We start from the raw sequence: 16,277 nt of genomic DNA on the forward strand, positions 1-16,277 counted from the left end.
GTGGAGAAATGTCCAAATGGGTAAGAATTACATCTGCCCCTCCCAATTTTATATTTAGAATCCTTTTTCATTCCGTTATACACCAGAACCTAAATAGCCTCTAAAATCAAAAGTTTGACAGAACCCACAAACACATTGGTTTAAACTTGTTTTTACCAATTAACCAACTAAAGTGGATTAGAACTGTTTTTGTGAGTTACTTAAATTTCTGATTTATTAACTTATTTACTTTGTTGATTGTCATTCTTCGAGAGCTTAGGTTGGATAAGGATATATTTTAAGTGTGTGTGTATGTCAGTCAGTTGCCACCCTATCTCTAGACACCAAAAGACCAACTATTGTAATTGTAATTGACATTGAGTAAGGATAAAGAGTGCAGGCTCAGGGTTGGATGAAAATGAAAAGTTGAGCTTGCTCATTATTATAGTAATTCAGGCTTAATGGCATTACTATGTACAGGTTGAACAGGAGGAATTTTGGTTAACTTTATTATGTTCAAGAACAATTTAGTGATGATTTTCATGTATAGATATACACTTCCCAGATGCACAAGATGTTATTTAGGAGGCATTGGCTACAACATGGAGAAAATCATGATACTCCCCCATGAAGTTACTCTAATAAGCCAGACAAAAGAAATAAACTTGCATAATTCTATATGCCACATTGTAACTTACATGGTAAATAAACTAACTTACCTGTGATGAAAAATGTTTTCTTGAAAGCAGTAATGAGGCAGACTGACCATATTCTAATATTCTAATATTCCTAAATTTTCTTTCTAGGCCCAGCGACCAGGCCAGATCACTAAGCAGTCCTTGTCTGAAACACCTGAAGTTGTAGATGATTTCCTTTGTAATTTTCTAATCAGAATGGGCATGAACAGGACACTAGACTGCTTCCAAACTGAATGGTAAATATTTATTTATTTATTTATTTTATTTATTTATTTATTAAATTTATATACCGTCCCATAGCCAAAGCTCTCTGGGCGGTTTACAAAAGTTAAAAACAGTGAACATTAAAAGTATACAAAATTTAAAACCATCAAAAATATAAAAACAACACTATCCATTTAACAATAAACGTTCCGGGGTCCATTAAAAATCAAACTTAGCTTATGTTGTGTTGGCGCCAGGCGAGCCTCATTGGGGAGATAATTCCATAATGGTGGGCCGCCACTGAAAAGGCCCTCTCCCTTATCTCTCTCACTGTCAAATTTGTATGTGAAGTCATTCACTGCTTTACAACAGTGAGGGGGAACCTCTGGCCCCCACCCAAGGATTTTCCATCAAGCTTCATTTGCTGCTATCTCAGATAAGATGTAAGAGGGTGTTTAAAGGGAATTAACATTTAAATACCATGTGCATTTTACTACAAAGCTGCAGAAAAATTGCAGTGTATGTGACTGCAAAATATTATCACTTTTGGAAACGTGAAGACTTTATTTGCCCCTTATTTTCCATGACAGGTACCATTTTTCTCTGAGAGCAAGTTTCAAATGTGGGTAACTTGTGGCCTTCCAGATGTTTTTGCTTATAGCTCCCCTCAGCATAGCCATTAGCTAATGAAGAGGGATGATTGGAGTTGTAGGCCAGAACATCTGGAGGGCCAAAACTTGCTCACTTTTAAAATGGTATTCCTATAAAACACCCTTTTAAAAAGTCAAGCCACTTTTCAGGTTCAGCCTAATTTCTTCCATATCCCAAACTGGGTGGCTAATACACAGGACTGTATATTGTGTTCTGAAAAAGTGCCTAGGTGACTCAAATGTGCCAAGATAGGCTCAATGATGAGACCAAAATAATTCTGCTAAGTAAGCAAGTCTACATATATCCTGCTCAACCTCTTGAGATCTGGAGACTTCGCAATGTATTTCCCCACACTTTACAACCTGTGTTTGTGGCATACGGATTCCAATACCTGTCCTTGAGAATGATGGATATGCTAATATGCATCCTACAATTCATTAGCTGTGTGAAAATGTCAATAAATGTTAATTGTTCACTTCAGTCCTGAAGGAAAATTCTGGCCACAGTCTGCTCTCATGTCAGTCTTTTCAAGAGCTGGCTGTCCCACCCAGAGCTATTCCTTCTAAAAGGGTTATAGCAGTGGTAAAGGCAAGTAGAACTTATTTTAATTTCCACAGTTGTGTCTTGGCTACAGGTGGAAGCGCATCAGGTTGAACACCATTATAGCATCCTAGGTGGATATGCATTTGTTTTGACCATAAGCACAGCACCCACCCCAGACCTCTTCTTTCATGTATCCGTTTTTATTACAACTTGATGTCTAATGGCTAAAACAGATTAACACTACTTCAAGCATGGGAAACATTTGTATCTACACCTTAGCTCTTGCGTCGTCCGGAATAGCTGCGACATTGTTAACTGGTGGAAGAACTGCTCATTCCACTTTGAAATTGCCATTAAACATACAATTCATTGAAACTCCCACGTGCAACATTTCAAAGCATCCGGCATGGGAAAAATATTACAAAAATGCAAACTTATTGTTTGGGATGAATGCACAATGGCACACAAAAAATCACTCGAGGCTCTTGATAGATGATTGCAAGATTTGCGTGGAAACATCAGACCATTTGGGAACACATTAATATTGCTTGCAGGAGATTTCAGGCAAACATTACCTGTAATTCCTCGATCGACACCAGTGGACGAAATAAATGCTTGCCTGAAATACTCTACTTTGTGGCGACACGTAAAGACGTTAAAATTAACTACAAATATGCGTGTCCAGCTGCAAAACGATTGATCAGCTGAGATATTCTCACGTCAATTGCTGGAAATTGGGAATGGAAAGGTGCCGGTTGATCTGACCTCAGGACGAATTTTATTACCTCATAACTTCTGTAATTTAGTGACGTCAAAAGAAGAATTGGTTGAAAAAGTATTTCCAAATATTCAAACCAATTATAAGAATCACGATTGGCTGAGTGAACGAGCTATTCTTGCGGCCAAGAACAAAAACGTCTACGAACTTAACAATATTATTCAATCTAACATTCAAAGCGAGGCAGTCACATATAAGTCCATCGACACTGTTGTGGAAGCAGATGAAGCGGTTAATTATCCAACAGAATTTTTGAATTCACTCGATCTGCCAGGGATGCCACCGCACGTACTGCAATTGAAAATCGGCCTGCCAATTATCATGTTGCGAAATATCAACCAGCCAAAACTTTGCAGCAGCACATGACTTGCAGTAAAAAAATTACTGAGCAACGTCATAGAAGGAACAATCTTGACAGGACCTTTCAAAGGTGAAGATGTCCTCATTCCTCGCATTCCTATGATTCCAACAGATATGCTATTTCAATTTAAGAGATTGCAATTCCCAATTCGATTGGCGTTTGCAATCACCATCAACAAAGCTCAGGGCCAATCTTTAGAATTGTGCGGTTTAGATCTAGACACAGATTGCTTCTCACATGGACAATTATATGTTGCGTGTTCTAGAGTCAGCAAACCAGACAATCTCTATATCTACACAGACAATGGAACAACTAAAAATATTGTATATCCACAAGCATTGTGAAATTAAACATATTAGAAACATCCACTTTGTCTTTTCTTTCTTTTCAATTTAACCAGACTGAGCCACAGCAACGTGTGGCAGGGTACAGCTAGTAAATAAATAAATAAATAAAACTTTGGAAAGGTGATACCTGCACAGTGGCAAAATATTTTCTTGCTACTATAGCTTTTAAGAGCTCTAGCTTGATAAAAGACTAGTGTGGATAGTGAATGTCTATAATTCTATGCTAAATTCTGCAACTAGGAAATTGAGGTTTTTCAGTTGGAACAGTTTATACAAAACAGGTAAATATATCAGAACCATATTTATAGATTGGAGATAAGAGTTTTTCCCTCTGCGGCAAAGGGGGTGGGGCAAGCGTATGAAGCTGTTAGGCCAGATGGGGAATTCCTGTGGGCCTTATCATGCCTGCAGATTCAATCCTCGTCCCTGGTCTAAGCCCTACTTCATATCTTTAAAAATCCTCCCTACAAACTATCCTGTTACCATACCCCTGTGTTGATCGCAATAAGCGTGCTGGGTATCCATACTAGTGCATGTTCCTTGGAAATCCCAATTCACATGACTTCCCCCCCACATTTCACTCTTTTGAGGAAGAGAGAAGATGTGAGAAGGAATTCTGGAAGGTTGGTATTGATGTGTAAACTCCAGCTCATGCTCTATCTTTCCTCGCATAGCTGTGGTGATGGAGCTTTTTCAATTGAAGAACTTCTTTAGTCTATGGCACACAGCCATGAATTATAATAGAAACTGCACATGTTCATGTTTATCTCTGCAATTCTAAGACAGCAGGAATCCTTTTTATAAAGGGAATATTCTGTGCTATGATTGTAACCATGTAGTATTCTAGATCCACAGTTTTCTGGTTCCTGAGGACACGGCTTCTGGATTACAGTGTTAAAAGACCATGTTTAATGGCTTGTGAGCTGATGTCCAAAACATATATTTTATAAACGTTTTAAAATTGCATTTAAATTGTTAATTGGCATCATTAATAAGTGAAAGCAAATTACAGTTATCAAATGTTCCTTTGTACAAATATCTTTCTCTTGCTAATATACAGAGCTGATGCATGCTGTGATCAAACTCTAATGGGATTTGAAATGAGAAAATAATTAATGCTGAGAAAGTTGATTCATTTACACCTATAACAGCTCAGCTCATTTATTAAATGACCCTCTTAGATATGAAAGTCTGTCTAAGAACTAATCTTTAATTAATTTAGGCAAGGTAATTGATGTGTATATCACAGCTTGAATATTTTGGCTATGTATGCAGATATAGCATTTTCATCTTTTAACTTTCAGATTAATGTTTAAATTGAGGTATAAAATAACTATAATATTTTCTTTGTAAATTCAGTTTTAGACATTCAAAACTGTACTTGGAAGATTTATACGGTTGAATCTAGATTAAGTTGAATTTATGTCTCATTGTAATCAATGGGAGAAGTTGATCATGACTTGCATTCCACTGAAATCAGTGACACTTAAGTTCATTTCACTTAGCCTGGATCAAACACATAGATTAAAATGCTAAGCTTTACATTCATTTTTATAATGAAGAGTTTTTCGGCACTTTAAACACATTTATTCTGGCATGAGCTTTCGTGGACTGCAGCCCACTTCATCAGCTGTATTATGGAAAGTTCAGTTTTATATGCAGTGTTTAGGTGTGGGGGAAGAATTGTAATCTTTTTATGTTTCCTCTTCTGACAATTTTCTTTAGCTGTCAAATTAATGTCTTAAGTGATCTGCAAAATGAAGTCTTAGGGTCTATTAACTATAAATAAGAATGAAGTTTCTACTTAAATTCTAATTTTGTAATCGAAAAAGCCAAATAAATTAAGCAAATTAACACATTTTGATTTATTTTATTTTATTTAACAGATTTGTAGCCCACCTTTCAGGTATCTACCCTCACAAGGCTGTTCACAACATGATCAGTGACAAATAACATATTAAATTCCAGATTATTACAATAGTAAAACAACAATAACAATAGAGCAACATTAAAATTTTCATCAATAGATAAAACAATAATTGAAACACAGCACCCTAAAAATTACCCAAATGCTGACTGGAAGAAGAAAGCCAAAATAGAAACTGCCACAAGTATTTTCTTTGGGAAGCTATTACCAAAATGAGGGTTTACTACAGAAAAATCCCTCTCCTTGTAAGAGCTCTTACAAGTAAATTAAATAGCATGGCTTAAATGCTGTTCTTGAAGCTTGGGCAGGTGCAAGTGTTTTGGACTTTACAATTTCATACCAGCGCCTTAAATTGGGCCTGGAAACTAATAGGCAACTAAGGTAACTGGTGTAGTATAGGTGTAATACAATCCAAACACCTAGCTTTGAAGCTCCAATAAGTGTCCTTGCTGTTGCATTCTGCACCAATTTAAGTTTTCAGACCATTTTTAAGGGCAGGCCCATGTTGAGTACATTACACCAGGATGTAACCAAAGCATGTGACAGTGAGGCAAGATCAGTCATCTCCAGATAAGACTGCAGTTGGGAACCCAGCCAAGGCTGTTAAAAAGCTCTCATGGCTACCAGTGATACCTGTGCCTCTGTAAATCGTGCCAAGTCCAGGAGCATTCAGAAACTAGGTGCCTGACTCTTTAGGAGTATGTGTGCACCCCATGTCAGGCTGTACACCACTATCCAGTTCAGCATGTTTTCTGGCTGCAACACTTGTCTGGATTACATTTTAGTTTTTGCAACATTGCACAAGTCATTTTGTGTAGAAATGTTGTATTTTGGTGTATGTGAAAGGCTGAAGAATAATTTGGGTTAGAAATAATGAGGAATGGTGTGATGGGATCATTCCAGTCTCCATAGAGACAGACTGAGGGATGTATTAAATGAAAAAGTCCTGTGATTTCAGGTCTTTTGTCAAAACTTTCCAATGTATTTTGAGAGCCCTCCCTTCTTCCTCCCTTCTTTTAATGAAAAATGAGATTGTCAGAAAATTAGTATTTTAGATTCCATGTTAGATGTCAAATGCTCTGCAGCCTTTCAAATTTACCAAGTCCATGACTATATGTCCTTTCATCCATGGATCTAGGCCTCATAGTTTTAAACATCACTGCTCATAGAGTCGTATTCTTTTGCTGCCAGGAATACTAGTCAGCATTCCTGCAGTCTTCACCAGGCTTAACCTATATGCAGTTTGGGACAAAATCTTACCATCTGAGAAGTTTTTCCTCTGTTAACATTGCAGTCTTTCACTACTTGCCACAGGTAGAGACTGATCAGGAAAGATTGGAAGCATCACAATTATTGTACTGCTTCAGTTGGGTTCCCAGTGTACAAGAGTCAACAAATTATGTCTGGGCTTAGACAAAACTGTTTCTGCTGACCCAGAATACAATAGAAGTCCCTCTGACACATGCAGCATGCTTTTTCAACCAGTATGTGGCAGCCTGCCATTCCACTGAATTAACGGGAAGGTCCCGTAATGCAAATGGTATTGTTTCCTTTACCGCCTGAGTCCCCTGCAGGTCTTTTCCTGAAAATTAAGCATTTACCACAGCACAGCAAATGTCTGTTTTCAAAACCAGGGTTAAAAGGCTAAAAGACAGTCTCTCTCTCTCTCTCCCAAGGAAATCCGCTCCAGATTTTTCTTCCTTCCCTGCAGCAATCCCCCTTCACAGCCCTTTTGTTTCATAATCTGTTGCCTGATTTGGTCCAAAACATCTTCTTTTCTGTTGTGGAAAGTGGAAGAGAGAGTAAAGCCAGTTGCAAGTGTTGCTGGGGAATGTAGGGACTGCAGAGATGTGACCAAGGGAGATAAAAGGGAAGTTTGAAATCGCCCTCTGCCTTCTCTCATCTATCTTTGCACATGAAGAGGGAAAGAAACTAAAACATAATAGTGAGCAGCATACAGAGAGATTAAAAGTGGTGCGCCCTATGCCCAGCCTTCCAATTATATCTATAGTATTTTCAGAATGTAAGGGAGGGGGAAAAGAATAAACTTTTTCAGAAACCATTCAAAACTAGAGAACATACTCTTCCCCAAAAATGTACTCCAGGTTTTTCTTGTAGCCTATTTTAACCGTTGCAATAGAACCTGAGGATTGTTGGCAGGCCCGGCCCAAGGTGGGCTGTGCGTCCCCTCTGCCCCTCCGTGTGCCGCTGCACCCACACACCCTGCACATCTACCCCATGTGCTGGCTGCCTCCTGTAAGGCGTCCCTGTCAGGACGCCTTACAGGAGGCACGTGCTCATCAGGATGAAGAAGCAGTGAGGGTGGCAAGCACCAGATGCCCAAGTAAGCAGCCCAGGCAGCCAGGAGGCCACCTCCCTGACTTGCACACCTCTCCCGCAGATCCTACAAGACTTCATATACCTCATCCTGGAAGTCTCGCGAGACCTCTGGGAGAGGTGAGCATGCCACGCCATGGAGCAGCCCACTGCCTCCTGTTCCATCCTGCTGCCTCCTGTTCAGGCAAGCAGATGGAACCGGAGGCAGCAGGACAGAGCTAAGTGCACTGCTGGCTGCTCAGGTAGGCAGTCCGGGTGGGTGGGAGGTGTGCAGGTGGGTGGCAGGACCAAAAAGTGACCGCTCACTTGGGTGCCTCCCAGCTGCCCAGGCTGCTTGCTTGGGCAGCCAGCACTGGCCACGCTCACCACTTCTTCATCCTGCGAGCCACAGGCAGGTGGCCGCTGGGACCAAGGCACGGTGGGCGTGCCTGCCAGCTGCCCAAATGAACAGTCCAGGTGGTTGGGAGGCCTGTGGGAGTGGCTGCTTCTTTGTCCCATTTGCTTCTTGCAGGTTGCCGGCAGGTACTTAGAAGCAGGGAGTACACCATTGTGCCACTCCCACCGCTCTTCCCCGATTTTGCCACCTGATGCACCCACATCAGGCTGCTTCTGGGAAGGCCAAATCATTCCAAATTTGTAATCTACCCATAACTGCTTATAGAAAGATGTAAAACTGCCCCCAAGGCTTAGTATGTGGTTGTAAATTTGCATTTGTAAATATGCACTTGTTCTGCTGTGATTTTGTAAGGATGCTGGATACTACTGGGCTTTCGGCATCTACTTAGTGTTGATCTGTCAATGAAGGTCAGATACAGGAAGTATAACAGCAAGGATGAGTCATAGCCCGGTTTAAAGTTCCAGTCTCATTAGGAATGCTTAAAATGGGGTAGTTCTCATGGCTTTGCCTTCTGCTGACATTTTCAGAGTTAGGTAAATAGTAAATTGCTATCCAACTCCTGAAGTAGTGCTAACCAATATTCACTGAGACGCCTTTTAGAGGTCCTTTGTGAATTGTATCACAAGTGTAATAAACGCCATGATAATCTAGAGCTCTTGATCACAATTATTACCCTTTCTATTACTGTGATGCCAAGATTTGGATTTGTGAGCTATTTCTAGATCTGATTCAGGAAATTTTGCACAGTCGTGTTAAAAAGGGAAATGTATCTTGCTTCTCTTATGTAGACTAGTTTTTTAAAAACCCACAGTTTGATGTGTGTGACATTTTCTAAGTAACAGTTCATACTTGAGATCTCTTAACAGATAAGGGATAATTAATATATGTTAAGCTATTTTGAGAGTGCATTCTTTCTTAAGAACATAAAAATGCTTTGCTGGATCAGACCAAGGATCTAGTCCAGTGGTTACCAAAGTGGGCAGTACCGCCCCCTTGGGGGTGGTGGGATTGCATAGGGGGGTGTTAAGAGGCAAAGGGGTGGCAGGGAGGCGCTTGAGGTGGTCTTTTCCGAGAAGCGCCTCTCCAGAAGGTATTAAAACCCAGGGACATTTTTATGGGAGAAGGTAGTTTGGTCCCAAGCCATATAGGGGAAGAATCCACACATGTATTAATACCATTTAAGAAGAGTCCTTTTAACGGTGAAAAATTTCTTTTCAAACGCACCAAAATGCTAATGAAGACACATACCCTGCTTGGTGTGCCCTGCCATGCCGGCTGCAAAACAGAGGCATTCGCTCTCTTTTCCCTCCCTCCCTTGGCAAGCCTGCGGCAGGTGCTTCGGATTTTAAATAAATATTCAATTAATTGTTACTGTTTTGAATTTTATTATTATCTTCCTTAGTGGGTCATTGAAAACCACTATTCTGAATAATGATTTTTATAGTGTAGGGTGGGGGCACTGGGCTTGAGCTTGTGGAACCAAGGGGGCGGTTACCTGAAAAAGTTTGGGAACCACTGATGTAGTCTTAACAATATTTGCAAGAATAAGACCAAGTGTTGTTGGAAAGTAAGCTCAAGAATATTGCCTGAGCTTACTTTCCAACAACACTTGGTCTTATAAAACAATGGGTTGTATCTAATGTTGATCATCTGCCAGCAGAACTGATACCACTGGCAAAATGGATTTCCCCTCTCCCTGCAGTTTGTGCACCCCAAATCTTTTGTGTACACCAAATCTGCTCTAGAAGGTTGGAGGACTCTCTGGAGAGGATTCGGGGGGGTGCTTGGGGAGGAGAACAAGGGAAGGTCCCATAGTGTGGTTGGAAATCCCCGACGTTGGATTTCACCTTATATTTTCTCTCCCTCTTGAGAGCTGATACAGCAAAAACATCCAAAAGGTGTTTTAAATGTGATAACTTTTCCCCAGTGTTCTCTCTGTCCTGCCTGCCTGCCTTTGAACTCTCAAATAATGTGAGACAACATTTCAATAACTTTCTAAGTAAGGAATATATTGCATTTGACCCATGGGGAGCCTGCTCTGTTTAGCATTCCCATTTACTAGTAGACCCTATTTAGAGCATCATCAGACAAGCGTTTTATAGCATGCTTGTTACTGGCTGGTCATGTTTTTTTGTGGGTCCTTTTGACAATGCCGTCTGACTCCCATGTGTCACCTGCTCCTTCTGTTCTTTTTCCCGTCATAAAATAAGACAGAGAAAATCCGATCTTTGGGGCTATAGGAAAACTTGCTGCTATTTCCTGCTGTGTGCTGGAGAAGCAGCGTGATAAAAATGACCACTGAATGGGCCACGCGGTTGTTGCTTGTTTTTCTTTCTTCCCCATGTGAAGAAAGAGGAAGCTCTTTGTCCCTGTGGTGGTACAACAGCAGGAGGCCAAAGCAATGGTAGGGAAACTTGAGCTCCCCCCCACATCTGATGACGCTCTTAGATTGGACCGCAAACATGAGAGAGGCTTCATTATGCATTGTGGGTAAAGGGGTCCACTCATGGGTCTTCCTAATCCTTGTGGCCAGGAAGAAGTGGGCGGGGAGGAAAGAAGAAACTAACTTTATTCATTTAATTGCAGGTATGAACTGATGCAGAGAGGAGTGCTCGAACCTAAAGACATTGGATTTGTTCCAGATGCATACACCTGCAATCAACAATTGGAGAGGGAAAACAAACATTTAAGGAAGGAAATGGAGAGCTATAAATTAGCAGCCAAGTATGTTGTTACAGTTGTTAATGGGTCTTCTGCTTTTCACTTGGGGCTAGATCCTCCCAAATTCAGTACAATTAAATCCCATTAATTTCAAGGGGAGTGTTAAGCATACGTTTCACTCTCTCAAACTTACTCAGTTCCAGAATATTTATTATTTATTTATTTTATTACATTTATATACCGCCCCACAGCCGAAGCTCTCTGGACGGTTTACAACAATTAAAAATAGTAAACATTAAAAGCGTACAAAAATTTAAAAACATAAAAACAGTATAAAAACAACAGTATCCATTATATATATATGATAGCTCCATTTGCAGGTACTCTAAGCGGTCAGTTGGTCAGTAGGATATAGGGGTGCTTGTACCCACATAACATGTTATAATCAAGTGCCAGCTAAACAGATTTGTGGGATTCTGGACTTGCATAAGAACCTTGCTAGGAGCTGACAGGTTAGTGTTGGGGCAGGTCCTGGGGTGTACCAAGACCGGTAGCATGTTTTCCTTGCTCCATATAAAATATCCAAGGCAAGAGAAATAAGCAGTAGTTTAATCCCAATTGAAGTAGCCATGTGAAAAGCACTGAAGAGAAATATTGTGCTGCTGAGGTTAATGGGGAAATAAACCACTGCAATTTGAAAATGTGGTTGTGACTGTAGATACATATGCCAATATTTTAGCAGGATATTTTATGTTTATATATCTTCTAAGATGTGACCCTATTGTCATGGGCAGGCCACTTCCTGATGAACTTTGGACTTCCAACAGCAATCCCCCCTGTAGAGGTGAGAAACCTATTAGGACGGCCTCCCTTCAGAGACGCATGGAATTTCATGGGTTCCTGAGTGCTCTGGGGGAGTCTGTCCTTGTTTCTCTGTGGAGTGATGCAATGCGAAGGACCATTGACACAATGGTTCCCAGGGGTCCTCTCCAACACCAGAACCTGTTCCGTCCCACGGTACTCTGCAGAATTCCAGGCAATGGAATAAAGGGTTTGTGGATTGCACAGCATACCTCTTTATTGTTTCACATCTTGTTGGGAGGGCTTGGAATCACAGCACCAGTATGTATTCCAGGAACTCATCATGAACAGGAATAGGAAACAGAAGAGCCATAAATAAGGAAGTCAGTTCATCCATATAGTATTTAATTTGCAGTGCATTCTTTACTAGGAGTGTGCATAGGAAAAAAAAAGTTCAGAATCTGCTTTAAAGAGTGGGTTGCTTTAGTATCTTATGTATGGAACTACTTGCCAGAATGCCTCTGTGATGCCAACTCTTATTTCAAATTCATAGAGTGCTATATATATTGTTTTGTAATGAAATTATAAAATTTCTGAAGGAAATGTTTGAAAAACACTTATTTGGAATGGTTGACAATGGACCTGTTCAGATAACATGCTAAGCCATGGCTAGGCCGCTAACCCTTTTGCAGCACATGGTTGGTGAGTGTGTTTAAACCATGGTTATGTAGCCACCACGGTTAGGAATGGTTCAAATAACATGCTTTTTTTTAATTTATTTTTTAAATTCATTTTCAACACTATATAAACATAAAAAAAACATTCCAAAATATAACTGAAACAAACACAATAGGAAAAAAAACTTCAAACATCTGCTACATACATATTGAATAATTGTTGAGTACAAATATCAAAAACTATTACATATACCTTATCATACTACAACATCTTCGTTTTTAACATAAAAGTGCACCCCCCACCTCGGGATCATTCTTGAGTCCAAAATCTAATCGTTTCTTCTGCTGGTGGTTTCCCACTTCCCTTAGTAAACACAAACACTAGGAACTGTTTCCAGATTCCTTCGAACTCATTTATTTTAGTTACGCCTTTTCTCCACTTAATATTACATGTCAGTTTATCATTAATGGCTATGTCCCATACTTCTTTATACCATTCCTCAATAGAATATTCCCCTTGAATCTTCCAGTTCCTAGCTACCATCAGTCGTGCTGCAACCAACAAACTCGATATCAGCTCTATAGTTCCTTTTCCACACTTTATATCTTCAAATAGTGACAGCAATGCTATTTTTGGTGTTTGTTCTATTTTCATTCCCACTATTTCTTCAATTTCTGAGAACACCATCTTCCATAATCTTTGTACATATTTGCATTGCCACCACATATGTAAATACGTTCCTTTTTCCCCACAACCTCTCCAACAATTTGCTGAATGTTGATCACTTATCTTATTCAATCTAACCGGGGTTAGGTACCACCTCCATAAAATTTTAAAATAATTCTCCTTTATTCTTACTGATAAACTTCTCAACACTCTTTGTTTCCATAGTCCCTCCCAGCTCTGTCGCCCTATTTGTATCTTCAAATCTGATTCCCAAACCATTTTCTCTGTATTCTCTCTAAACTCCTTCTCTAACAATATTTTATATATTTCACTCATTAATCCTTTTAAAACTATACTACCTCCTTTTCCTTTCTCCTTACTTACTACTAATTCTTCAAACCTCGTCATCTTTCTGCACATTCTATTATCTTTAATCCACTTTTTATTCCATTGATCTAATTGACCATATTCTAGCCACGATAGCTTCTTCTCCTTTAACAAATTTTCCATATCCTCTCTTGTTTTAATATCTCTTACCCAATCCTTTAATTTTATTTTATTTTTCTCTTTTAATATTTTACATAATCTACCCTTTAGATCCTCTGGGAAATTCTTTAACATTATTATCGGTGCTAGGGGAGAGTTGCTCGGAAGCAGCTTCCCTTTAAATTTACTCCAAATTTCCCATTGCGTCCTCAGAAGTGGATTATCTATACTTCCAACCCACTTTCTTCCTCCGTCTTTAAAAAAAACATTCTCCAAATTCATCTCTACCTTACTTATGGTTTTTTCTTCCATCCAATGTAAATCTCCTACTCCCATAATTGCTTCTACAACATGTCTTAATCTATTTGCTACGTAGTATAATTTTATGTTTGGGAGACCCATTCCCCCCTTTTTTTGGCTTAGGTACCAGTTATTTTTATTCACTCTTGCTTTCTTTTCTCCATTACAATATTTATTAATTATATTTTGCCAACTTTTTATCTCGGTTTCTGATATTTTTATAGGTAACATCCTAAATACAAAATTAATTTTAGCTAATATCTTCATTTTTATCAAAGCTATTCTCCCAAACCAAGATGTTTAATCTTTTATATTTCTCCAATTTCTCTAGTACCTCCTCCTTTAACCTCGTTAAATTTTCCCTTTCTAAATTCTCTAAATTTTTTGTAATTTTAATTCCCAAATATTTAATCTCGTTCTTAACTTTCAATTCCATTCCCTTAAATTCCCAATCCTTTTCTTCCTTCTTGGTATAGTTAAACAACATCATCTCTGATTTAGACCAATTTATTTTTAACCCTGTAATTTCCTCAAATTCCCTCAAATGATATTTAATTCTTTCTAATTTTCTTAATGGATTCTTAATGGTCAATAAAGTATCATCCGCAAACATGTTTAACTTTATTTCCCTTACCTCTCCAATTCCTTCTAACTCTTCATCCTCCCTTAGTGCCTTCGCCAAAACTTCCATAACCATTACAAACAGGACCGGCGAGAGCGGACATCCTTGTCTTGTTCCTCTGGCTAGTCGTATCTTTTCAGTAAGTCCGTCATTTACCACCACTACCGCCGTATTTTGGGAATATAGCTGTTCTATTACATTTTTAAATTTATTTCCAAATCCCAATTTATCTATAATACTCTTTAGTGCCTGCCAGCTCACACAATCAAAAGCTTTAAAAATATCCAATGCCATAATACCTGCCTTAATATTTTCTTTTTTTATTACATTTATTACATTTAAAACTCTTCCCACTAAATTATGCATATGCCTTCCTACCACAAACCCACATTGATCTGCTCCTATGTATTCTGATAAAAATTTATTTAGCCGTTTGGCCATAATAGATGTGAAAATTTTTACATCCTGATTTATTAACGAAATAGGTCTATAAGAGTCGGGATTAGTCAAATCTTTATCTGGTTTTGGGATCAGAATTATCACTGAATGTTCCCATGATTCAGGTATCTTCTCTCCTGATAATATCCTATTATAAAGTTCCATTAATTTTGGAACTAAATAATCTTTGAAGACCTTATAATATTCCGGACCCAAACCATCTGCTCCCGGTGATTTACCAACTTTTAACTTATCAATAACCTCTTCAACTTCTCTTTGACTTATTACTGACTCCATTAACTCCTTATATTCTAATTTTATTCCCTTCTTTATAAACCTTCCAATATACTCCTCCACCTTTTCTTGTTGAATTTCTTTACCCTTATACAATTCCTGATAAAATTCCTGAAAAATTTTTATTTTAGCTTTCATTGCATAACAATAATTCCCTCGGCTATCTTTCAACATTTCTATCCCATTCCTCCCTTTTTCTTTTTGTGTGAGCTTGGCAAGCAACCTCGAGTTCTTATTACTGTTTTCAAAGTATTCCCTTTTCATATACATTAAATTCTTTTGAACCTCCTCTATATTTAAATTTTCTAATTGTTTCTTCTTAGCTTGTATTTCCACTAATTTATATTTATCTTTAACTCGCCAATATCTTTCCTCCAAGTTTTTAATTTCTATCTCTAACTTTTCCTGCTCTACACGTTGTTGTCTTTTTAAACTACATGTTTCTCTAATACAGATTCCTCTACAGCCTTCATGGTGTCCCAAATGACTGACCCAGCTGTTCCTCCTTTTTCATTAATTTCCCATGACTCCGACAATTCGTTCCGAATTTTCTCTACTACTTTATTATATTTCAATATCCTTGTGTTCAGTTTCCATCTATATGCCTCTTTATAATCTTTCTTAACTGTAAATTCTAAACTTAACAAGGCATGATCAGTTACTTTTATTACCCCCATTTCCATTTTACAAATCCTCGTTGCAAAATCTTTTGAAACAAATATATAATCTATCCTGGAGTATGTATGATGAACTGGGGAAAAATATGAAAATCCAGGCCTATTCCCGTTAAGTAAACGCCACGAATCTAGGTAATCATTTTCTTTTACTAATTTATTCAATATAGTCATATTATTCCTCTTTTCAGCATTAGTGGGATTTGACCTGTCCCATTTATTATCCATAACCATATTAAAATCCCCAGCTAATATAGCATACCCCTCCTTAAATTCTTCTATTTCTTTAAATAACTTTATAAAAAACTCTCTATGCCTCTCATTTGGGGCATAAACATTAATCAAAGTATAAACCTTTCCCTCAATTTTACCTTTTAACATGAGATATCTACCCTTATCATCCTTTTTTACTAACATGCTAAGCCATTACGTTTA

At 38.5% G+C, this 16,277-nt stretch overlaps 1 protein-coding gene across 1 annotated transcript in view; it reads left to right on the plus strand.

Annotated features, from left to right (window-relative positions):
* SPAG16 (sperm associated antigen 16) overlaps positions 1 to 16,277 on the plus strand; it is a 569,616-nt gene that overhangs the window by 13,121 nt on the left and 540,218 nt on the right. The window contains exons 4-5 of the mRNA XM_063115872.1: positions 786 to 913; positions 10,809 to 10,946. Of these exons, the coding sequence (XP_062971942.1) occupies positions 786 to 913; positions 10,809 to 10,946 (266 nt within the window). The remainder of the gene's footprint in view (positions 1 to 785; positions 914 to 10,808; positions 10,947 to 16,277) is intronic.

The sequence above is a fragment of the Elgaria multicarinata genome, chromosome 2, assembly GCF_023053635.1.
Source record: "Elgaria multicarinata webbii isolate HBS135686 ecotype San Diego chromosome 2, rElgMul1.1.pri, whole genome shotgun sequence".
In the NCBI taxonomy this organism is placed as follows: domain Eukaryota; kingdom Metazoa; phylum Chordata; class Lepidosauria; order Squamata; family Anguidae; genus Elgaria; species Elgaria multicarinata.